Genomic DNA, 24,510 nt, shown 5'->3' with positions numbered 1-24,510 from the left:
GAAAGCCAAGCAAAGAAGGGAGCCTTCTAATTAGGTGTAATGACAGGGAGGCCAGAAAGCATGTGTGACGAGGAGGTTGGAGCTGGTGGCTGGGGGCAGCGAGCAGACCTAGCAGGTCCAGGATTGAACAGCAAGGTGCAAAACCTTGTACGCTGTTTTTGTGTGTGTTTTAGTACATGTCAAGCTAGGAAAGAATGTTTTCTTGAAGGTGAAGTCTGGCATGGCTTGTAGCCCATACTCTCCCCATGACAAGGCTTGTGCCCACGCTGAGCTGCTGAAGAGATGAAGCTCTCCAGCAGACCTTGTCCTTCCACAGGCCAGCTGCTGGGGGTGGGAGCACGGCAACTTCTGCAGTGTTTCAAGGTGGGCGAGTGTGTAATTTGGGAGTCAGCACTTGGGGTCTCCAATGACTGACTGCAAATCAACCAGGAAAATGTGTTCTTCTCAGGCTGATGGAAACAGCAGCTGCTGCATGAGCAGGTGTTGGCTGGGTGGGATGGTGGTGGGCCTGCAGTGAGCAGCCCAGGTGGCTTACATGGAGATCGCCATTGGGTGTTTTTGAGTGTGAAAATGTAGAAGAATGCATGTAAAACATAAGTCAGAAAAAATTGTTGCAGGCCCAAAGCTTTCAAAGACATTTTTCAACAGGACAAAACCCTAAAATCAGATGCAAAAGTAGTTTGTGAACAGGCCTCCCAGCAAGGGTTTTACACAGTCACCTGGGGCACTGAAAAGCAGGCTGCTCCTTCACTTACTTGGGCATTTTTGTGCACTGTCAAACTGGAGCAGGGGGGAATTTCTATAAACTGTGGGCTCACGTTATTTTATTATTTCAGCATTACATTTAAAGATAGAATGCCAGAGGTGCTGGAGATCACATGGAAAATAGTATTAGGGAACATATAATAGTTTAGCAAAACACTGGCTGCCATAGAAATTTTTTTTCATAAACCTCAGTACTTGTTCATCAGTACTAGCAGGAGCAGGATTTTAGTTGGTGGTGCTTTTGTTTTTCTTGTCTTTTTTTCCCCTCTGCCCTCAGTGTTTCTGAGGATGCCATTTTGGTAGTGCTGGAGATGGAAAGCCACATTTCATCCAGAAATTGTACACGCTTCTCCCTGTGCCTCTGTCCCAGAAGGACAGGGCACCTTTAACTCAATTACGTGTACTCTGACCTTTTCCAGTCTGGCACTGTGAATAAAAAAGCCAGATGTTAAAAAAGTTATGGGTCAGTCTGAACCAAATAGACTGATACCCCTAAATGATTTCAAGTGGACTAGTAAATCATGGTTGATTGATAATTTTAAAAAATTTGCGTTACGTATAGGTTATCTACAATTCTAAGGTGAGGACCAGGGTATGTTGTGCCAAGTATCCTGCAGACACAGCATCTTGCATTGACTGATTTAGATGATCTGGCCCTGAGGACTTCAAGTATGCCTACAGGTTGGGCTGGAGCTGAATGGCTGTGAGCCACTTGGTTTCTCAAAGGATACACTTTTAATGGTATCTTTCTACCTGTTCTGGTCCATCTGCTGGGGAGACAGTCAAGTGTTAACTTATTTTTGAAAATACCACTTCTGCCTCTGATAGGGCATAAACACATCATAGGACAAGGGAGACCTCGGTGTAATTTGAAATAGTTTTATTTCCAAAGCTCGTGCCCCATGGGAAATCTTTCTGTAATACCCCAGTTCAAAGTTTTAAAATGTTTGTTACTTTTAATGTGTACTCAGTATTACAAATAACGGGGGAAATACTTAAAATTTCAAATGGCATCCTGTGAAAAGTGAAACAAATGGCTAGATATCCATCCTTTCCCTGCCCTCTCCCAAAATTTAGTCAGTGAAGTCATTTGCAACTGTTTAAGACAGCTGATTCCAAGAGGTTGGAGAAAAAGCTCCAGTATTTAACCTGTGGAGGCCATTTTATAGGCTCTTTTTATTTTACACCCATTTATTCCTGTACTGAGTCCCATGGCTCAAGCCATCCCATCAGCAGCTACGGGAACCCCCATTTCCTGGGGACTGTCACCCGATGCTCACCTACCCGTGTGTTGTAGTGGACCTACAAGGCTTCTGCTTCCATCCATGAGCTCATCTTACATCATTTTCCGATTGATTCATGGGCTTCCCAGACCTCCAAGTTTCTCCAGATGTTATTTCTAATATGCTATCCTCATGTCACTTTTTAGCTTTCCTTGACTAAGAAAAATAATTTGTGTTCTTAATCCTCCCAGTGTCCATAAACATTATTTTTCAGACTCCTGATGTAAAAATTTACTTTCACAAGCATGAGAACAGACTGGGTGGCAGTGTTCAGTGCTCATTGTCACCTCAGCTGTATGAGGGGGGGGGAAAAAAGGCAAAATCACCTCCCAGCTCCCACTCATGGCACCTCTCATTCAAGACTTATGAAAAAATGTTTTGGGGTACTCCCAAAGTGTGTCTGTCATTTAGCACTGACGGATGGGCCCCTGGAGGAATGCGTGGCCCTGTGCAGAAGGGAGAGCCGTGGGGCTGTCCACCTTGTCCTTGGCAAGGCTTCCAGGCGATACTAGCGGGAGGTATGAGAGGATGGGTGGACTTGCTGTCTGAAGGAGAAAGCAGACGGGTCACCAGATTTGGAGTGCAGCTGGCAGCTAATGATGAGAGCTGTTCTTCAGAGGCTGACACCTGGGCCAATGCTGTCTAACATTTTCATCAGACCTGAATGGTGGGACAGGATCCACGTAAGTTCACAGACGACACCAAGTTGGGAGGAAGAGCGGGTACACTGGAGGGCAGGGCTGCTGTTCATGAGTATTTTTTTCTTCTTTTAAAATCAGTTGGAAAAGACCTTTAAGATCATCAAGTCCAACCATCAACCTGACTTACTAAGTCCCACCACTAAACCACATCCCTTGGTGCCACATCCACACACATCTTAAATACCTCCAGGGCTGGGGACTCCACCGCTTCCCTGGGCAGCCTGATCCAACACTTGACCAACCTCTACATGAAGAAATTCTTCCTAATGCCCAATCTAAACCTCCCCTGGTGCGACTTGAGACCATTTCCTTGCATCCTATCACTTGATAGGGATCTTGGTAAGCTGAAGGAATGAACTGACAGAAACCTCATGGTGGCATTAGTGAGAACAGAGCCAGCAATGACAGCTCTCCTCTACTTAGCAGGTATGAAAACACATCAGGAGTACTGTGTCCAGTCCTGTGCTGCCATGTAAGAGAGGTCTTCACCAGCAGGAGAGGGGCCGGCAGAGTGCTGCTGAGACGGTGAGAGGCCTGGAGGACGTATGAGAAGAGCCTAAGAGGACTGAGTTTGTTCAGCCTGAAGAAGATAGGGATAAGGGGAGATCTAATTGCTTTATTACTCAGGAGAGACAAACTTCTCAGAAGTGCATGGCAGCAGGACGAGAAGCAATGGTCACAAGTTGTAAAACAAGGAAAATACTGACCAGGTGTAAGGAAAAAATAAATAAAATCACACACCTCCCATATGGCTGTGTGTTTCTAAAATGAACGCTTGACACAAAAAGGCAGCACAATGTGATGTTGATTTGATCAGCCTGATCAGAATTCGGGTGTTATAAACACTTTGTTGGATAACGCACAGAGATCTATACATTTCACAGAAATGCAAAAGCCTCCCCTCAGCTCCCCTCTGCTGCTAAACTTGATATTGTACACTGGGAAGGTGTTGTCTTGGGCTGCTGGCACCTAGGGGACTGTGCCCCCTCTCACCACCTGTACGCCCTCCCTCCAGCTGGACGCACAGGCAGCAAGCTCAGATCCTCCCCCCAGCCTGGTCCGGGCTGGCTGTCTCCCAGCTGCCCCGCTGGCACCCCATCGTCCCAGCTCACAGGCACCTCAAACGTCATCGCTGTACCTCGCAAGCTACCTTGACCTCTGCTGCTCCTGATGGAGAACCAGAGGGAAAGCAGAGCTGGAGGTTGTTTCCTGAAGCCTTTTACAGCGTTCACCGAAGAGAGGACAGGCTCTCAAATTATACGTGGCTCATTACCCCCTTTATTTCTGAGACACCACATCCTAAAAGTCTAGCCATGATGATGTGCACGCTTGGGTACAGTCCTGCTCTTCTACTTACTTGCTCTGTGAACAGCAGTAAAATTGCTCCGAGCCACAACCAGCCTGAGATCAAGCTTCTGGTTTTACCATCAGCAGCAAACCCGTAAGCTCTCCTGGGCAGGATTTTTTTTCTAGTTCTGATTCACACAGTTAGCTGCTGCGACCCAGGGGCAGGCACAGGGCTCCACACAGCTGCTAGGTGGTTTTTAGGTGGAGTTTTAAGGTTTGGTTTTGACTCAGAAAACTGTAAATGGCCTTTCTGCAGGAAACATCAGCTCTGCTGCAGCTGAACCAGTTGATGCTGGTTCCAAAACACCTCTTGGGCTGTCTTCACCAGGAACAAAATGAAGCCATTCTTCATCTGTTAGCAAGCACCAGGCAAAACCCTACTGGACATGAGGCTTTCTGTAATTTTCTGTAAGTTAAGGGGTCAGGTAAGCCATATGCTTCTTACAGGCTGTAACCTGATGCACCAGCTAACAGTTGCTGTGTCTCCAGTTGGATTTTCACTGGTTGTGTCTGGAGGCACATCCACAGCACACGACAGAAGGTGGTGCCAGGAAACCAAAGCCCCACAGAACCCATGAGGCATCTTCCCCACAGCCTGTCACTGGAAGCCCTCCATGTTACTGGCTCTTTTTCACACTGACATGAGCTTCTGCCTCACCAGAAGGTTGACACCAGCCTGTAAGCTCAACGTGGTAACTTTAAGTCGTCAAGTTTTCATACAACTATCTTTTGCGGGAGTGGAAATTGTTCAACACTTTTAAAAAGATGTTAAACTCACTGTGCTAATTTCTCTTAGGCATTCATCCCACAAACGCAGAGCTAGTCTTACCTGCCACCTTCTCACAGCAAGCACTGGGGCAGGGGAGCAGGAAGAGCAGCAGGTATTTGTATTTCCTGCGTGCTTGACACGACCTCTTTCTGTTCGTGTTGCCATCTGCTGTGAAGTGCTTTACAGGTGTTTGCCAAAGCTTCTTTATCTTTAAAAACAACACTATCATAAATGGCCTGAATTATTCCGCATACGGCCTTACCTTTCCATGTATGCTGACATCCTTCGAGGTACTTTGCTGCTGTTCAGGATTTTTCCTGCTGGTTTCCACTGTGGTGATCAGCGCCCTGCTGACTTTTATCTCAGAACAGCTTTCCAGAAGGAAGTGCTCTCCACAGTGATATAATATCAGGGAAGCTTCACCTACTGCCGCAGCACAGCTCTGTCTGATGTTAAATATGGAATCCACAGATATTTTGACACACGGAAAAGACCTGCGCTGGGAAAGTCCTTTATCATACGATTAAGCTGTCATTTAAATGGTGTAAAAAATAACTTCTAAGCGGAGGAAAAAGCAACAGTCATTTTGCAAATCACTGCTGAAGGTGAGATGATTGAAAGGGGAAGAGAGCAGCATTTTGTTCTGTTTTTAACTTGACTAAAATAAAGTGTCGCATCGCTTTGTACAGCAGCGGAAAAGATGGAGATTCCGCTGCTTAGATCTCTGGAGACAGATGTGTACAGTAATGAGTGCTCATTAAAACAGAATAATAGAATCAAGCACAAGCAGAAAAATGCTAAACAGAATAGGGGAAACTACTGTGCTCTGATGAATGCTTTGTCTCATCTCTGGAGAGGAATACAGCATTCCCTGGTAAGAGAAATTAAGTGTAAAATGCAAAGAAAACACTGAGTTGACATGAGCTGGAGATCAAACAGCTGCTGCGGCTCTGCTGTGTCCATGGGACAAGCCAGCTTTAGGCCACATGCCCATCTACCCGGGTGGCTTTTCCCTCTAGGAGATGCACCACAGGAGCTCGAGCAGTGAATATATCCCAGACAGGCCAGCGGCTATTCCTGCACCTGCTCACTAGTTGATATCACACGGCAAAGATCAGCCCCTCTGCCCAGGACCTGTTCCAGCAGTAATCAGCACCCTGGGACCACTCTCTGGGCTCCTCATCTGCTAGCAGAAAAGACCGAATTCAGCGAATGCACGGAGGGGTGCTGGGCCAGCCCAAGCTATCCTGTGAAAAATGTGGTGGCCTTAGCCAGGAGCAGCTGTTGGCAAGGGTGACTGTATTTTGGTAAAGCTGTGGATGGACTGAAGGCAGACTTACAGTGGCTGGAAAGAGCCTGATGAATGAAACGAACTGAGCACTAAGGAGTCATGACATTTTTCTGTGACTTCTTCCTAAAAGGAAAAAAAAAAACAAACCACAAAACCAGCCTCAGCACCCCAGAGGCTGAAAATACGTTGCTTAATTAAAACTAAAAAACAATCATCAACCACCACAACAAAAAACATCTGCTTTATTACTTCTCACTGAAAGCTGGCTGAAGGGATTGGGAAGCCAGCACTGACAATAAATCCTGGAGTCCATTTCAGCAAGAAACCAGGCTGCGGAAGCAGCCAAAGCATCAAGGGAGAGATGAGCTGCTGCTGCGTGGCCCTGGCGCGGCGTAGCACATGCTACCTTGCCAAGCAGTGAACTCAACTGCATCTGCAGAGAAACGGAGGCAGCGGTGGGCCTGAAGGGTGTGCAGACCTGTTCCTCCTCTCCAGCAGCCTTTCCTGCTTCTTGGTCAGTGGGAGCGAGGTGGGAGCTTGCTCTTGCTCCCCTCTCAAGAGCAGAGAGTCCAGGGAGAGCAGGCAGGAGAGCAGGAAGGGCTCTCCTACCCTAACTTGCCACATCCTCTGCATCTTTCTGCATCCCCCCTGCTGTAAGCTGAATGATTAGGAGTGTGATGATCCTTGTCCTGGAAATCATAAGAGGACGCTTTTGAGCTTGACAGCTCAAAATGATGATGATGGCAAACTTACTGCGTCTTAAAAACATACTTATTTGGGCTCTCTGACAAGCATCATTTAGACCTCTTACATCATGATAAAAAAATACAGATGAAACCAGTTCTACCATGCCTCTGATGTGAAAGTCAGTGTCCTGGTACAGTAAAATCGCTTTTGTTGTCAGATAAAGGATGATCCCCTGAGTTGAAAGGCAATCTTTACAATTAGCACAAAATAAAGGAATGAAACACTTTGGCAGGCATGAAAGAATAAAAGCCCAGTAAAATTAGGAAGCTGAAGATGCTCAGGTCAGAGCCGACCTGTGTGTAATAACCAAGTGTTGGTTGTTACATGCTATACAGCACTAGGTTTGCTCAACTCACATCCCAGGTCAGAGGAATGCAAAAAGTAACAAATCCAGGAAGCATTTACAAGGACCATATTTTCAATAAAAAACAAGGGGCGGGGCGAGGGCTGCTGTCTTTAAAAGCAATTCTAGAAAGAAACTTAGATCTATATAATATAATCCTGGATCCTTTCAAAATACCTTTAAAAGGTATATACGATTTGGAGGTTATTTGAAAGCCTGAGTATCTGCAAATGGAATTGTCTTTGTCATTTATACCAGATCAATGCTATTTCTATGCAATTTTCAGTGATGAGGGTAAAATACCCATTAACTGCATGGGCCCTGCACTTTGAATAGACATCAAGGATTCTGGCTATGCGACAGTGGTGAGGTTGTAGATACTCTCTGGTCTCCTGCCATTCATAACAATTCAGTAAGATAATTTAGTAAGATAACTGACAGTTCAGTAACAAGGGAAGATACGCTCTACTTAGTCCAAATGTCCACCTAACCCAGCAACTCATCTCCGACGTGACCTACAGGCACTTCAGAGAAGAATGTAAGAAGAGGTACAGGCATCTGCAATGCTGCAGCTGAGTCTCCTTGACCCAAAGGGTAACAGTGGGCTGTAGTCTTTCATCTCCCCTAGCGAACCCAATGAAACTTTATTTTGCTCACTACAGCAGGGCAATTATTTGGTGTGCCTGATAAATAGCTTCCAATTATTTTATCCCTGTAAATATGCTGTTTACTATTGGCCACAGAAGTTTTCTGTTGCATATCCATTACTAAAAGTTCATCTGTTTCCCTCTGCTTAATTGCAGACACAGCTGACAAAAGTATCTGCTATCCAACCGGAGTGCACAAAATGCTATCCATTTGGAAAGGGGGCACAAAGTCGCGGCTACTGGGTGGTCTAAGCATTGCCAATGCCTTCAGTTCCTGGTTAATCCAAAACCCTCTTAATAACACTCTGTGTCCTTAGCCTGTGATGCTGCTGGATCACTTTGTGAGGAGGAGGACGTTATCTGTAAAAATGCAGCCAGGATATCCACCAGTTCTGTAATACCATTAATACTTCCACCATTTTAATAGGGATCCCTTTACAGGTCTGGCTGAGCACCATTAAGATTTGGCAGCTTTATGCTATTTGATTTATTGATTTGGTCAGCCACTTTGCCCTCCTAATGATATTTCCATTTGAGACTGCTAGGAAGCCGCTAGGATGATGCCAGTGCTGTCAGATTTGGAAGAGGCACCAACACTCTGATGCCAAAACGGATCCATCCATCCCTGCTGCTCTCCTGCCAGCAAGGGCAAAGACCCAGCTCGTTCCTGGCCCTCCTGACTGCACAGACAAGTTAAACGCACGTGTTGTGGTCAGAACAAGTTGGGTTTGTTGTCCTGCTTTAAGATTCTGACAAAGCACAGGGCTGCCCAAAGAGACCCTCAGACAGCCCTGGTGATGTGACGTGAATTTTTTTTTGTCCATTTTCCTGCTTCGCCATCTTTTCCACCACTCCTTTGTCCCACCCCATTCTCCACCCCAGCTTCCTCCCAGACAGCCTGACCCTAATTACCTTTTTCCCATTGGATCCTGTTTTGATACATCTATATGCCAATTATTATTTTGGTATTGTTACCTAGGTAATCTTGGCCTTCTACAGTACTATTACTGAGGTGGTCACTGAGGTAGTGCTGTGCTGTGAGGCTCCAGTACCAAAAAGTCCCCAGCACTGCCCTTGAATCACCTGCAAAGTCTGGCTGCTTCCTGTGGAACTTCCCCTAACAACACGGGAAATCCAGCCCTCCTTTGTCATGTTACCTAACCTTCCTACACCTTTATCCATCACGTTGAGCAACTTCTTGTGTCTCAGCCAGTTTTTCTTCTCACATGCCATTCATTTAGCTAAACCTCGAGTCAGGCCTCAGCAATGGCACAACCATTTTCGTGCCACCCCAGCAGACGACTCCTCAGCCTCTTCCCTCTGCAAAGGAAGTATCCAGTATGTGGATTCCTAAATCCTTTTAAAACAAAACAAAACAAAATCACAAAACAACAGTGCAAATAATTCATTTTACTTTCCTCCACAGCTTTTTCGTGACCGCTCTTACTGTATCCACAGATTGTCTGGGCAAGCTTCCTGCTTGCGACAGTTTTTATCAGAGGTTTCTTTATGCTTTGGCAGGCTGCTCTTCAAAGTCTTTTAGGATTTGCCTTATTATGGCTATCCATTTAACTAGTCAGAGGTCTCCATTTTGCATATTTTGTTTCTAACAGCCTTCTTAACCTCTCATCTAATCTCACACTCTTTTTGATGTCCTTTCAATCTTTTTTTGAGAGGAACAATACATTTATTTTGTATACCTTATTGGGGATCTTGGAAGAATCTCTGAGATGCCTGCCAGCAATTCAACATTTTAGCTGCTCCTTTAATTGGAAGTAGAATTCATCTTTACAGCATTACCTCTCCTAATGTTAAACCTCATTGAAATATTATGGCTTCTCTTCTCTTACAAGGGTGCTGAGTTTGAATAAACAGTCATTATTACAGAGCATTTGTTTGATACTTGCATGTTGAATCTCAGCCTTTTCCTTCTTCCTGTTGTCTCTGTCAGCAAAGAGAGAGAAAATGTGCAAAGCAGGACAAAATTTTCACGAACTGAGCCTTTACCCTTATGGAATACATTTGACGTCAATGGGTGTGGTACCTCCACTCTACTGTATATTGATTTTCATATCTATTGTAACATGCTTTATGACATGTTGTGGCTTTTCTGTTAGGTAAAACATTTCTTTCTCCTCCTCCTTTTTTTCCCCATTGATTTTTATTCAATTTCCAGTTTAGCAGATCGAATGGCTGGTAGATCCTAAGGGTCTCTATCGTGTACTTACGGTTCACGTTAAGTTAAAACCATTTGTTAAATACATTCTGATTACCATCGTGTTGTAGCATTTTCGGCTGTACTTTAACTGCAGAAAGACAACTTGGGTGTGACCCTGTTTGTCCCCTGCTCCACTCCATCATACTGATTTCCTCCTCTCTAGAGAAAGCAGTTAGTGCCCGTGTGTGATGTGAGGTGGAGAGGACAGCTTTGTCTGGTAGAAGTGAACATCACCAGGGTCTTCTCCAGACGTGGAGGCAGAGGAGAGCGCTGAGCTGCAGCACTGCAGCCCTGCCTCGTACAAGGGAAGCAGCCTCACTCCATCACTTACCTGCTTATCTGCCAACCACTAGGCAGGTTCAGAAGCCATGTTTTCATTGACTACGATAAGGACTAGTCAGCTTTAAAGTTAGAGATGTAGCTCTTTCCATCAATTCATGTGCCTGGAAAACAAGTTAGGTATTCAAGAAAATAATTCAGATCACTTGTATATATAAATTTAATTTGGAAAATGAGACAGTTCACCCTTTTCTTTTGGCGTGTCTGTAAGAGTCAGAGTGGAAACAGAACTCTGATCATGTATCTGATTCGCAGTTACTTAACAGGAAGATCAGGACCAAATTTAACTAAAAAAAGAAGGAATCCAAGTTAACGTAATTTCTTTCTACTCTTCTCCCAGTTAATGATCACTAATCAAACTTAGTATTTAAGTACTGACATCCATTTAGCAAGATCCACTGCAGATCCTCTTGCACATGGCAGCTGATTTTTTTTCACCAAAATTGAGCATATACAATGAAAATAAATGGCAGCGGACTAGAAAAGAAGTGCAGCAGAAGTAAGTTAATTTGGATAAAAAAAGGTAGACTTAGAAGGACACTCTGGCTTTCATTTACAAGTCTACATTCAAGAATTCCTGTTAGCTATTCTTTCAGACTTTTTGTAGCAAACCATAGAGCCTGGTATTTCCTTCTGCGGTGTTAGTGGAATTACAGAAGTTCAGCTGATATTTACACATCTGAATTTAATCCCCCAAGTTTAGTTAGTAGCTACTGCCATCTTTTGCTCTAGAACATATTTAATTTTTATATTTTTTAGCAAGAACACTGTTTTGTTATTTGAAATAGAATGTGAAATTCAATGACATAGACAACCATTCTTTTCTTATAAAGGAAAATTTATTTATAGTTACATATACCACATATAAAATTAACATTTAATTGAAACATGTAATTGTTTCAATCATTTATGACTAAACACTTACAATGTTGACTACAAAACTGTACAGTTTATTAACCGATTCTTACAGCATAGTGCAATTGTAACATTTTATAAACAAAATAATTTGTGCCTTTTTTAAATAAAGTGCATTAAATGACTATCTTGTATACAACAAGAAGCTCTGTAGTTGCAATCCAAAGCTTTAATCCTAAGGGAAACTGAGGCAAAGATGTTTCGCTTCCCTTTAAAATTACTTGATATACTGGCAAGCTATGGTTCAAACTTCAACCACAGTTAAATGAAAAGACCTAAACGGTATAAGAAATAACCACAGGCCCCTATTTACGAAACCAGTAATTGGTTCTCATACAAAAAGCACAACATGCAGAATTCAAATTACTGGTTTAAAGCCGCTTGGCTCCTAATGGGATGTGGGGAGTGCAACCTATCACCGTGCAGCTGCTTTTGCTAAAGCTTGCGGAATTCCATATGGAACCACACTGCAGTCAGTAGTATCAGGAGTTCACGTGCATTGCTCAACGTTTCCTAGGAACAGCTCTCTCTGAAAAATTCATGGATGAGCATGGTAAACCAGAGGTTATTTTTAATTGCATTTGGCAACAGAAAGAAAGTAGGGGTCTAGTTAGTATGTCTAGAAAATTATGAGCGCTTCTACCAGCCCAGGGTATTCTAAATTTCATGGCCTGGAGTTAAATACTGAGTTTTAAAGCTTTTTTTTTTTTTTTTTTTTCCAGAGGCACAGTTATAACATTTTATTCTACGAGATCTCTTTTTATTTGTAAACACATTTACAATCAACTTTTGTAGGTTTTGGCTGTGACAATGAAGCTGAGACCAAAGTACAACGTGACTGTAGATTTTAGCCTCGGAGTAAGAAGATGTAGGCATAGGAATTGGATAGATGTCTGACATGGCTACTTCTAGAAATAATGACAAAAGAAGGGTGCCCACCTCCTAGAAGAGCCCATATTCTCCTCCTCACTATATGCATGGGGCTGCTATCAGCTCCAATGGAAAACACATTTGAGCACAGGCAAGTAGCCCTAGGGATTGCACGAATATTTTGCTGTATACGTAACCCATTTACCTGCCTCTTCAGCTGCAATACCCATTCCGCATTTTTGAAGCTGTTTCCAAATTCTGGAAAAGCACATCTTGCTCCTGTACGCTCCTATACTTGGGGGAGCAGCCTGAGTTCAGGAGCAGACTAACACACATTCAGCCCCTCTGCTCCGGGACAGCTGCTGGGTAACAATCTGCATGCTGGAGCACGCTAATTCCCAACAGCGAGCTACTCCCCTCCTCACAGGTAAGGGCAGCCTCTGCTTCCAGAGTGGCAAACGCAAAAGAAAAGAGATGGAATTTGGTTGAAATGTCATTGAAGAAGGCTAATTTATATCTTGTCTTCAGAAAGGTCTCTGCTGAGAGCAGAGGTTGCCTCCAAAACCAGCCTGTGATTAGCACTGCTAGAAATCCTCACCCCATGCTCTTCTTGTGGGCCCCCTGGGGCAGAGGCACCACGAGGTGGACTGAGCATTGCTCGCGTATGGAGGGAGGACGTTGTCAGAGAGGAACCAACGAGCAGCAAAGCAAAAGCCCGTGGATGGAACACAACTCCCTGAGCTCCACAGGACACAAAGGGACAGGGGTATCTGTTTTCAGAGGGCCAGCTCATGCTGCTTTCATTTGTACACTACAAAATACCCCTTCCGTGAAAGCAGAGGGAGCTGAATTCCCTATTATTTTGGTGGGTTTCATCTTAGCAAATGCTGCAGTAAGAGGAAACTTCTGTGAGGACCAAAAGTAACCAATGCATTAAGAGCTCCACACCTTGGCTCCAGCTCTTATGGATCCTATCAGCAGAGGCTTGGAGAGCTGGGGCTGCTCAGCCTGGAGGAGGCTCAGGGGGATCTCATCCGTGTCCCTAAATCCCTGAAGGGAGGGTGCAGAGAGGACGGAGCCAGGCTCTGCTCAGCGGTGCCCAGCGCCAGGACAGGAGGCCATGGGCACAGCCGGGCACCCAGGAGGCTCCCTCTGAGCACCAGGCAGCACTTCTGTGCTGGGCGGGTGACGGAGCCCTGGCACAGGCTGCCCAGAGAGGCTGTGGGGTCTCCTCCTTGGGGATCTCCAGAAGCCGCCTGGACGTGGTCCTGGGCAGCCTGCTCTGGGTGTCCCTGCTTGGGCAGGGGTGGCACCAGGGGCCTCCAGAGGGCCCTACCAGCCTCAGCCCTTCTGTGGTTGTGTAGTGCCTTTCCTGGAATGCCCCTGTGAAAAATGTGTATTTGGTGTATCCTTTAAAAATAAATGTGTAAGAATTTTTAGTTACTGCAACGTCCCGCAGGTTAGCATCAGTCGGTGCAAAATGTGCACCTGTGCCATGTGACTGTGTGGCATGTTAGACTCGTGATCTGTGCTGTTTCCAAAGCATCTGTGAAAGACAGAGGGAGAAAAAACAGGAAACAGGGGGAAGTAGGAACATCTAGCTGCTCTACAGGCTCATGTTAGTGATAAATATCCCTCTTGTATTCTGTCCCAGATGTGAGCACACAGAACATACCTGCAGTGGGACATGTCCAAATTAAAGACACAAGAATTCACACACAACCACACAGGATGGCTGAGGCTGGCAGGGCCCCCTGGAGGCCCCTGGTGCCACCCCTGCCCAAGCAGGGACACCCAGAGCAGGCTGCCCAGGACCACGTCCAGGCGGCTTTTGGAGATCCCCAAGGAGGAGACCCCACAGCCTCTCTGGGCAGCCTGTGCCAGGGCTCCGTCACCCGCCCAGCACAGAAGTGCTGCCTGGTGTTATTTAACAAACAAACACCACCACCACCACCACAAACCTAGTTTGTTGGAGTCTGTTCCTTAAAAGTGGAAGGCCCCTCCATTTTCTAAGGTAGATCTTTGTAGCACAGTCTTCAGCGTGTGCAGTTAGCATTGACTTGGCTTTTCCTTGAGAAACCAGGACCAGGTCTGGGCTCAGACATCACAGGACATCATATGTTTGGGATCAAATGGTTTGAGGAAAAAAAATTTTCACCATTATAAAGAAAATGGTAACTGTTCAGTCCCTTTTTTTTCCCCTGAAAGTGAATCAGGAACATTTCCAGGGTAAAGCAAATGCTCAAAGGTGTTCAATGAGATAAAGTGCTGCTGATATATTTGAGAGAATTACAACAAACTGTAAAATTATGGGGTTAACAAACATTCTCTAAATGTTCTCAGTTAAGAAATATATTTGTGAAGCTTGCACAGAGCTATGAGTTTACTTCAATGCTTTCATTTGTTTGTTTGTTTTAAAAGGGTCTCCTGAATAGAAATCTATTAAAACCGTCCCATACAAGATTTTACCTAAGAATGCAGCACCATGCTTATGGGAGAGAATGACAGGTAGGTTCCTGAAACAAAAGAGACTGTGCCAGACATCTTACTGCTGGGGAAAAAATAAATAAAAAAAAATGTAACCCTGTGGCCATCAGTTGGATTACACTACACTACCAATTTGATGAAGCCCTTAAATGTGCAGCAAATGTCCCTAAGTACTCCAGGCACAGAAAAGTCTCCCCTCAACCTAGGGGGAAACCCCTAATACTGTCTTGTCCAGTTAAATACTCAGCTCGTCAGCAAGGGTTTGTAAAAATTGCCTTTATATATGCAGAATGCAAAATAAAAGGTCTGAGGAGGTGAGGAAAACTCCCTCAAAAGGCAATTCAAGGAATTTAGGATGGCAAGTTTAATTGACCTTTGTTTTCAAAATACGAGATTTACTCTCAACCCATTTGCAAAACTTCCCCTGGAAACTCTTCCTGTATCCTTCCAATGGCACGGAATTACTCTGCATCACAGCAGCGAGGCACCAGTTAATCGTAATACGGTTTCATCTAACCTACATTCAGAACGCTTCCAGAAGAGGTCTGTATAGCAGTGAAATATGCAACTGTTCCTTCTTTTCGTCTGGCTTGCAAGACCCACAATGATTTTGTGACTAAACCTCAGCGCAGACATTTTTAGTGCAAAGGCACATTGTTTTTGAAGAAACAGGGACTGTGAAGTTACGCGCCCAGCTGGTCCTCAGAAAAAAAAAAAGGAATATATAATGACTTACTGTGAGATAACCAGCTCTTGGCTCTAATATTTTCAATATTTATCCACAAAAATCCTCTGGTTTCGAGTGGAACCATGACAGACTGTAATAATCCAAATAAAACACACGAGGTTGTGTTTTCAAGGGAGGAACACCTCACTTGTGATTGCATTTCCTCCTTTCTGTCCTCTGGACGCCATCCAACAACCACAGCGCCGGCCTCAAGGACACGGGGACTGCTGCCCTGTGCCCCACAACAGCGGCAGCTCCAGGGCATCGTTCAGGTGCTCCGTGTGTGCCATAGAAGGCTCAAAATGCACAGCTCAAAATAACCCTCTCACAGGGGATGCCTTCATTCAAGCATCCTTCCCATCCGAGCTCAAGCACCAAGCTCTTGGCTGACTCCCCAAGCCATAAAGACTTGCTTCCCCTCATCTGTCATTATCTACTTAACGTGAAAGCAGACATCCTTGAGGTACACCCAGATCTGTGCCCATTAAAAGGATCTGCAAATTCTTGGTCTCAAGAAGCCTTTCAAGATTGCTGGGCATCCCATCATTCGTTTACTGAGCGACAGGGGGACATGAGCATGCCTCCGTTATCTCCCCTGCACTATTTTTAACTTAGTACGTATAAAGCACGACCCTTCCTTTTGTTTGTCCTCTTTATAGGCAGAGATTGAGAGGCCTTACTGTCACTGCATTGCACGTCTGGACTACCACTAAGCCAAACTAAATGTGGCACTGAAAGAGAGGATAAACCACTGTTTTATGTAACAGCATTCAAAAAAATTAAAAAAAAACACAGAAAATTCAAATATTATTTATAACTGTGTTTCCCAATTACAGTGACGCACGTATCTGCAGCAGCCTCTTATTTTTAAGCACCAAATTTCACATGGTTTTGGGTAACCCTGCTGCCTAATATCAGTCAAGTTACAGGGCTTCTTCCTACATGCAAGGACCCGCTCTATTAGGACTTAATTTACAGTGTGCAGTAAGTTATCTGAAAATTCTGCTTTTCAAAGTTTATCACTGAAGTTATCAAACTCTCTTCCTAAGGTGGCTTCCTGCGTATTATTAAACAGATGTTTTGTAGTTGCAAAGAGTCCTGACTGCAAGTAGCTGTTTGCTGCTTTTGGTAAACGCGTAAAGGACAGATTCCTTCCTGCATTTAACGTATACACTGGAGCAGCCACGTGTTCTGCTCCAAAAGGCAGCCATGTAAAACATCAAGATGATTCTCAGACCTTCTCCCAAACAGATGTGATAAAACTGCATGTAGATATTTAACATTAACCTTAATTAATCCTTTTACAAGTCCGGCTGAACTCCCCATCCTGCCCCCAGAAGTACACCACTGACACCACCTCCACGACAGCTGGCCAGCAGCACTTTTTTTTTTACATGTTCTTCAATTCCTGCCACGCAGGATCTGTATTCAGTGGGAGTGCACCTGATACGGACTTCTCGCAGCAGCATGACTCAAGGAAACGCTGTTCACCTATTTCTGGTGCTATCCCTATACACCTAGGACTCGATCTGTCTGCGCTGGTGTGCAGATATCCTGTCCCTGTACCCTCTCACAACAGAGCTGTTCTGTCAAAGTGCTTTGTACTGGAACCACGGTAGTCCCCTGATTTTTGCTGCAGAAGCCTGTACACTGACTTGAGGGCACTTGGGATTTTCAAGACATTTGCCTGAGTTAGTTTCTGTTTGAAGGACAGAGAACCACTCAGTACCCCAGAGGTGGCTGAAAAGCTGGCGTTTCTTAAATAGCGACCACTCTGCCCAACTCTAGATTTCTTTCTTTATTGTACATAGAGAAGCAGACCATACATACTTTCTCTGCATCAAAGTCAGGGCCAGCATTTTGAAAAAAAGATTCTGAACGTTACAGAACACTGCATTTAAAAGGACCGAGTGTGCAGTTATGTGTCAGGGGCCTCATTTTCAGTGATGCTGTTTTATCCCAACAGGTTGCTCAGAGCTTTTGAGAAATGAATCCACAGCTATCTTATTTTTAAAAGCTACGTGACCCCTAAGAAAATGAGGCAACAGAACAGGAACTCTTTGGGGATGAAACAGCGGCTGGCCTTAGCCAAGGCTCACTGCTGACCATGGCGGGGCTTCAGTGACTCCAGGATATTTCGAGGCTGGCCAAGGAATGCAAAGGATGGATGCAATCGCTTGTGTCACGGAGCACCCGTGCTAGGAAGACACAGCAACTGCAGCAGGCTTTTCAGCTCGCTTCCAAATATCCCAGGTATTGGTGTGGGGGGGGTTTCTTCAATGGTATCATAACCTTGTTCTTTTAAAAACCAAGCTGGCTCCAGAACGGGCTAGCACCAGTTATCACATCCATCTTGATGGGCATCTCGGATTTGGGTATTCTCAGTATTAAGTAACAACCAGAAATGCTAAACGCAATTAATTTATCGAGAGACCGCTGTAGAACTAAATGCCCAATGCTGAGAAGAGTAAAAATCCCTACTGCAGTACATTGCTCTCTCTAGCAAACAGCATGAATTCAGGATTCAAAACCTAAGGTAAACAGTTATTGCTGAGTAATCCTATCCAATAACTCTGTGACACAAGCCAACCAGAAATAACGTCCCACATCAGTCCTGTAGCAACTGCTTAACAAAGGAAGACTTCTGCTTAAAGTCCTTATGCAAATTACTATTTTTTTGCCTAAAGAATATATTGCTTCCTTTCTATTGCTCTGAGTTTACTCAGCTGTTTATAGTACCTGCAACACGGAGGATTTTATTGCTGTTATAGTAAAAACATTTTTCCCTTATTGCTGAAATTCTTACTGTTAGGAGAAACGGTTAAAAAAAGACAACTAAAATAAACCTTTCCCTAAGCTTTGAGGTTGAACGGGTGACAAAAAATGACTACAGTAAATTTTGCCCATCAAGATACAAGCCTGTTATTTAACTTAAGGTCAGGTATGTCAATAAATTAAAATGAACTTTAAATCTTTGAACTGAGTTACTCATTCATTAAAAAAATCTTCTGTCACTATAATTAAGATACTTCGCACAGCATTGTGAATTCAACAACGGCCTTACGCAGAGGTGCTGTTCAGTGGGGCCATAAAATGACAGATTCCTGCATGCTGCCCAGATTTCTGCCAGTTTCAGAAGGACTGTGGATGGGTACTGGCACCTCACCATAAAGAGGTGAGGCCTATGTGTTCTGAGGTAAGAGCAGTGAGATGTTTAACTCCGCAGAGTCTGAAACGCCTGAAAGGCAGCTGCTTTTCTTCTCGTGGAAGTGAGGTAGGTGGCTTTGTACCCACAGCTCAGCCTCTCCTCCCAATAACTCACTCGTTATCCAGCATCCCTCCAGTACTGCAAACCATGCTAAAGCTTGGTCTGGCAGCGGTGGACAAATCGACGTCACTGACCTCCAGGATTTTCCAACCTATGCTGCACAGTTGCAATTTAAGAACATTTCTGAAGAGCCAGCATCCTCAGTGGTCACAGCAGTAGCTCGGGAGGCAAAACCAGGCTTCTCACCTGTTTGCGGCGAAAGGCAAAACACTCGCTACTCATCAAATGAGGGCAAATCCCATCCCTACGAGCCAGTCGTGTGTGACTTCTATAATTAATCCTGCTCTCCTCTGTTTGACTCAGACTGCTCCTCAGGAGAGGAGCTTCCAATTACAAATCTCTCTGCTCTGGCACACGGATAAGGTCGGCTGCCCCGGCACTCTAGAGAGCCTCTGCGGACTTGGGCAGCCTGTGGAATGAGGAAGGTGACAAGGACATTGGGTGAACCAGCACAAAAGAGGGGACGACGTTATTCCCTCCGTGCTTTTTCTGCCTTGCCTACCCCCCAGGTAGAAGAGAGAAGAACACTAGTGCCTGCGAGGTGATCCGAGATGAGAACAGGTCTGCGTAAGCAGCAGAACGGTTGCCCTCGGGACTGAATTATGGTCACAGTTGTAGCTGCTCATCCTCATAACACTGCTCAGCAATTTGATACAGGTGAACAATTGCAAAAAGAATAAGAAAAAACAAAAAGAGGGGGCTAGACTTTGTACGACTTCAACACACCTCATTTGTTATTTTAAAAAGTGCCACTCTACATTATTCAGTTCATGACTTTTGCTGCCATTTATTCCCAGTACTTTGCATACTTGCAAAACTGCACGCATACAGAGCATGGATATTTATGAAGTGATTATTTCTTATACAAAAATCCGTAACAAAATAGGGACTTGGCAACGACTAGAGTTTCATTAGCATTCGGAAGGAGATAAAGAACACCAATATCCTACGCGGAGTAGGGGCCACAGTCTAACTGTGCTGAGCATCTGTAAATTGCAGCGAAGCCAAGGGAGCTGCACGCTCACAGCTCTACTAGACCATGCCATGCAATTATTGAACTAATCAGATTACAAAGTAAGAGCCAAATATCATGAAGGTTGAATCAAGTAGATAATGGACTTTGAACCCAGCATTGCAACTTAAATTAGTTATTGCTCATAAAACCTCTACAGAGCCTCGTTTACAGACAATTCATTCACATTTGAGATTCAGCTTTGTGTATAGCATATGATCCTAACATCACAGAAACTTTGCCACAAAAAGCTACAGTCACCCAAACATCCATGTGAAAAGGACAGATTCCATTTGGAAAAATCCAGACCAGCAACACAGTTGTCTCTACAATCTATACTATACAGGCATATTTTTTTTTTTCATTGAACTGTAAATATTGCTATTTTTACACTTGAGATTTTTTTTTTTTTTTAAAAACTGTAACGGAAGATACTGAAGCAACAACACAGTATACTGACTTCGACATTCAAGGGAGTGTAACCTCCTACTGACGCCAGGGCATGGCCACAGCGAGCTCCCATGTGGAACGCCAGTGGAAGTGGTGCCATGGGCTCCCATGCACTGACAGTAGCGTACGCCTTAAATTTCATGAAGAAATTGCCCAGGAAGGTTTCCTCTCTGACAATCACGTCTTCGAATTAGAAAACAACATTTTATTCCTATTGCATTCTAATGTGGCTTCAGTAAAAGGTTAGAAGCAGTTTTAAATTTAACCATGAGAGGAAGCTTTTTAGACCAGAACTATCGTCCTATAACGAAGTGAACTGACATGCATACAGTGCGCAGAATCACAGTCTGTAATGGATGAAACTGCCACAGAAGGAGAAAACGTCGTTTCATGTTGCAGTTCTGGTTGCATACAATTACGGACCAGATATGCTCTGAGAATTTATAAACTTCTGTATTTTAAATTATAGCAGAAGAGCAAAACCAAGTGTAGTAAGTGCTAACAGTTTTGACTTGATAACAAACTTAGGGGGAACCATTTCATGCAGAAATGAACTAAATACATGTTGCAAGTAATTTGTAGGTTATTTTATTTGACGTTTCCTTATTAAAAGGCAAACTTGTCCGAGAAACTTGGAAGTGTTGCCTCTATTACAAATGCACAGCCGAAAGAGGCCATATTGTTTCATCAATTTTGAAACTCCCCACTGAATTCTTTTAAAATTAATAATATAATGAGCTCTGATGCCCCATATCTAAGTGGAAACAGACACCTGGCTTTTGAATTGGAAGACAAAGCATATCTTCTGTTTCAACATCCAGCCAGAACTCAGTAGAGGTCAGGTAACTCTTTAAAAATAACGATCAAGCTAATTCATGCTGAGATATAAAATAAAAGCCATACAAGTACTTCCTCACTTAGAGCAAATCTGCTGCACTGAGATTATTATAATACATACCATATAAACCAGTACAATTGGCCATTATTTTGAAGAGTATTCTGATTTCTGATGATATACATTTGGGTTTGTGGTAACAGGACACGTGTTTTCTTTTTTTTTTTTTTTTTCCTCCTGCTTTAGTAAGAAAAAATGAGGGGAAAAAATACCCTGACAACGGACTGTAACATGCAGTATGGCTGAACTCAATCACATAAACAATTTCAGATGAGGTATGCTGTTTTGATCTATTTTTAATTAGCAAACTTAATGTAAAATTATGGCAAACGTGGCAAAGTCTGGGTTATATATTCATAACAAAAGACCCTGAGCAACATTATAAATCTGTAAGAACACTGATTATTTTGATTTTGGAAATCTCTCTTAAACCGCTTGATTCATTTTGGTCTCTGGGGTTTGCTGTTTACAAAGAGGTCAGCACATTCTGTGGTTTTTATACGAACCCATCACACACCCTTTAATGAATGCATCTAAACCAAAGACGGTGTCGCAAGAATGTCTGGAAAGTAACGCGTTAAGCAGCGTGCTCCTAGCTGCCAGTCAGACATCACTGGGCGATCTTGCTCTCTGGGACAGGTTGGAAGGAATACAGCCACAACAGATGAGCCAAAGTGCTTTCTGGATCTCCTGGTTTCTAAAAGCATATATTACAGGATTGATGATGGAATTGTAGGTAGCTGGCAGGAGGGTGGCATAGGTGTATATAGAAGGATAGGTGTAATCTGCTATTAGAGAATAGAGTGTAAAAGGCATCCAGCAAGCAGCAAAAGTCCCCAAAATAATGGCCAAAGTAGACACTCCTTTTCGGGTGGTCACATAGTGGGAAGTGGCCAGGAAATGGTGTTGCAAGGCAATCTGATGGGCATGGCGCATCACGATTTTACAGATCTGAATGTAGAGCTGCAGCATGAGGGCAAACATAAGCAAGAAAGAGACCGAAAGGACAGCTGCGTTATTTTTAGTGAGCGGTCTGATAACACTGCAGGTGGATTCATCTCTGAGGCAGTTCCAGCCCATTACAGGCAGCAGTCCAATACAGATAGATGCTCCCCAGAGCAATATAAGCATGACATAGGTAAAAGTGACAGTCCTCTCTGAATTGTAAGTCAAAGCGTAATACAGGGAGAGGTAACGATCAACAGTAATAGCCAGCAAGCTGCCGACAGATGCTGAGAAAGAGGCAACAATCAGTCCAATCGTAACCAGTTTCGTAGCTTCTGATTGCAGCAGGTATGCAAAAACGAAATTGATGATCAGTCCAATTCCCGCTAAGAGATCTGCGAGCGCCAGGCTGCCTATCAGGAGGAACATGGGGGCGCGGAGACTGGGGTTATGGAAAATGATAAGGACCACAATGGCATTTTCGCAGGAGATGAGGGTCCCTGAAGTGCACAAGACAATGTCCCAGGGGTTTACCAAGAGCTCTGGCTCTGGGTCTACGACAGGAACCAGGGAGGAGCCTGCAGCTGAGGCATTCTCGGTAGAGCTGGCTTCTACATGGTCCTGAGGCAGCCAGCTCAAATTAACCTTCAGATCTTCATTCATTTTAACCCCTGTCTTCTTCAACGGAAAGACATTTTTTTTAATGTTCAGACACACAGCACTGGAGACAGCACCCCAAGAGCATGCAACGCCCAAGAGACGGCGACACCAACCTAATGTGCGGGCAGGCACTTGTTACATAAATGTGACAATTAAAAATAAATGAGAAAAGAGGGAGAAAACACTGAAAACTGCCCGAGATTATCTGCCAAGGGACCGACACCCTGAGGGATCCTCAGGGTAATTCCCTTCACCTGCAGAGGGAAACAGGCACAGGACAGCGCGCTGAGAGCCCATAAAAGGGTTTTAAAAAAAACAACACACAGATTTAAGGAAAAAAAAAAAAACACACACAATCAAACCCCAAACGCTGCAGCCAGAGGGTGTAAACCCGTTATTCAGCATGCCCGACCCCGGGGGTGGGGAAGCTCCTTCACCGACCCCCTGTGAGGAGAACCTCGCCCGGGGATGAAGGGGGGGGGGGGGTGTTGGTATTTATCCTCACAAAACTCACAAAAAACTCCGCGCAGGTACCGAAGGGGCACGGCTCTGACACCACCACGGCCCCCCCTCCCCACACAGCCCGGCGCCGGTCACCTGCGTTTTCCCGGAGGAGGAGGAGGAGGAGGAGGAGGAGGAGAAGACGAGGGTCGCCAGCGGCGCCCGGCCGCGCTCACACGGCTCAGGCGCAGGGGGCCGAGGGAGGGCGCAGGTGCGCGCGCGCGCGCCCCCCCCCCCCACCGCCCCCAAAGCCTTGCGCGAGCGCGCAACGGTTTTCGGAGGGGAGGGGGGAGCTCGCCTCGTGCGCGCGCGCCTGCGCAGGTGCTTCCCGCGGCGTGCGCGCGCGCGCCTGTGTGGGGATGGGAGGGGGGCGGGCGGTGCTGAGGGGGCGCCGCGCCCCCACCGCCCCCTCAGCGGCGTCCGCCCGTTCGTGTAATTACAGAATCAGTAGGGTTGGGAAAGCCCTCCAAGATCATCTGGTCCAAGCATCCCCCTACCACCAACGTCACCCACTAAACCATGTCCCCAAGCACCACGTCCAGCCTTTCCTTGAACACCCCCAGGGACGGTGACACCTCCACCTCCCTGAAGTTTTGTGGTCCTGTGTGTTGTAACAGTATGAAAATGAAAATATTGTATAAAATATATAGGGACTGTGCAAAGCATCTGGGCTGGAGCAGGTAGCACCCCTCAGAGAGCCGACGGGAGGTCAGGGAAGCCGGCTGTCACCCTCCTAGGACATTAGGGACATGCGGCTGTCACATATTTAATAGTACAGGTCAGCACTGTTAAGGGTTTTTGTTGAGCAGGAAATTGCAATTCCCCTGAGGCCACAGGGATGAGGAACCACGCCACCCAGTTGGAGACACCACACGCAGATGTTTGCCTACAGAAGATGGCTTCCCAGTGGCCCCTATATTGCCAATGGAGAGAGACATCTCCTCCGGGTCATGCCAAAATAGCGGGGTAAGCTGGGAGGCTGAAACATCTCTAGAAGAGCTTGAGCACTTTTAAGAAAACATGCTTTGTCCTCATTTGCACTGGCATATACCTACAGCACGTTGGAAAGCCTGGACCTGGAGTCGGCAGAGAAGAATTCCTCCTCCCTTGTTGAGTAATGGGTTCAGGCCTACCCCCGTCATGGTGCTAAGGCTTGTGAGGCTCTGCTGGGTGACTCAAGATGATTTATCCTTACTTCTGGTGACCCTCCTGCTTTATAACAAGGACTAAAAATGGATTTCACCTTGCTGCTGATTGCGGTCTTTGTGAT

At 45.0% G+C, this 24,510-nt stretch overlaps 1 protein-coding gene across 9 annotated transcripts; it reads right to left on the bottom strand.

Moving 5' to 3' along the window:
- Nucleotides 1-6,342: 6,342 nt before the first annotated feature.
- GPR12 (G protein-coupled receptor 12) lies at nt 6,343-23,490 on the bottom strand. 9 transcript variants are annotated; one of them, XR_005816025.1, is made up of 4 exons: nt 23,337-23,490; nt 10,443-10,554; nt 9,056-9,213; nt 6,343-6,845 (listed from the first exon to the last, which is right to left on the bottom strand). XR_005816025.1 is itself a non-coding variant. In XM_040543927.1 (2 exons), the coding sequence occupies exon 2, from the start codon at nt 22,740-22,742 to the stop codon at nt 21,738-21,740; it is 1,005 nt and encodes a 334-aa protein (XP_040399861.1). In that variant the 5' UTR covers nt 22,743-22,757; nt 23,254-23,490; the 3' UTR covers nt 21,309-21,737. The 9 variants fall into 9 exon arrangements, 4 of the variants coding, with proteins under 4 accessions (XP_040399861.1, XP_040399862.1, XP_040399860.1 ...); XR_005816026.1 differs by lacking the exon at nt 6,343-6,845 and adding an exon at nt 7,459-8,573; XR_005816024.1 differs by lacking the exon at nt 6,343-6,845 and adding an exon at nt 10,637-10,737 and having other exon boundaries at nt 8,586-9,213.
- Between the last annotated feature and the right edge of the window lie 1,020 nt (nt 23,491-24,510).

Source organism: Cygnus olor, chromosome 1 (assembly GCF_009769625.2).
Source record: "Cygnus olor isolate bCygOlo1 chromosome 1, bCygOlo1.pri.v2, whole genome shotgun sequence".
In the NCBI taxonomy this organism is placed as follows: domain Eukaryota; kingdom Metazoa; phylum Chordata; class Aves; order Anseriformes; family Anatidae; genus Cygnus; species Cygnus olor.
The sequence above is the reverse complement of the archived record's forward strand: the minus strand, read 5'-3'. Positions and strand labels throughout refer to the sequence as shown.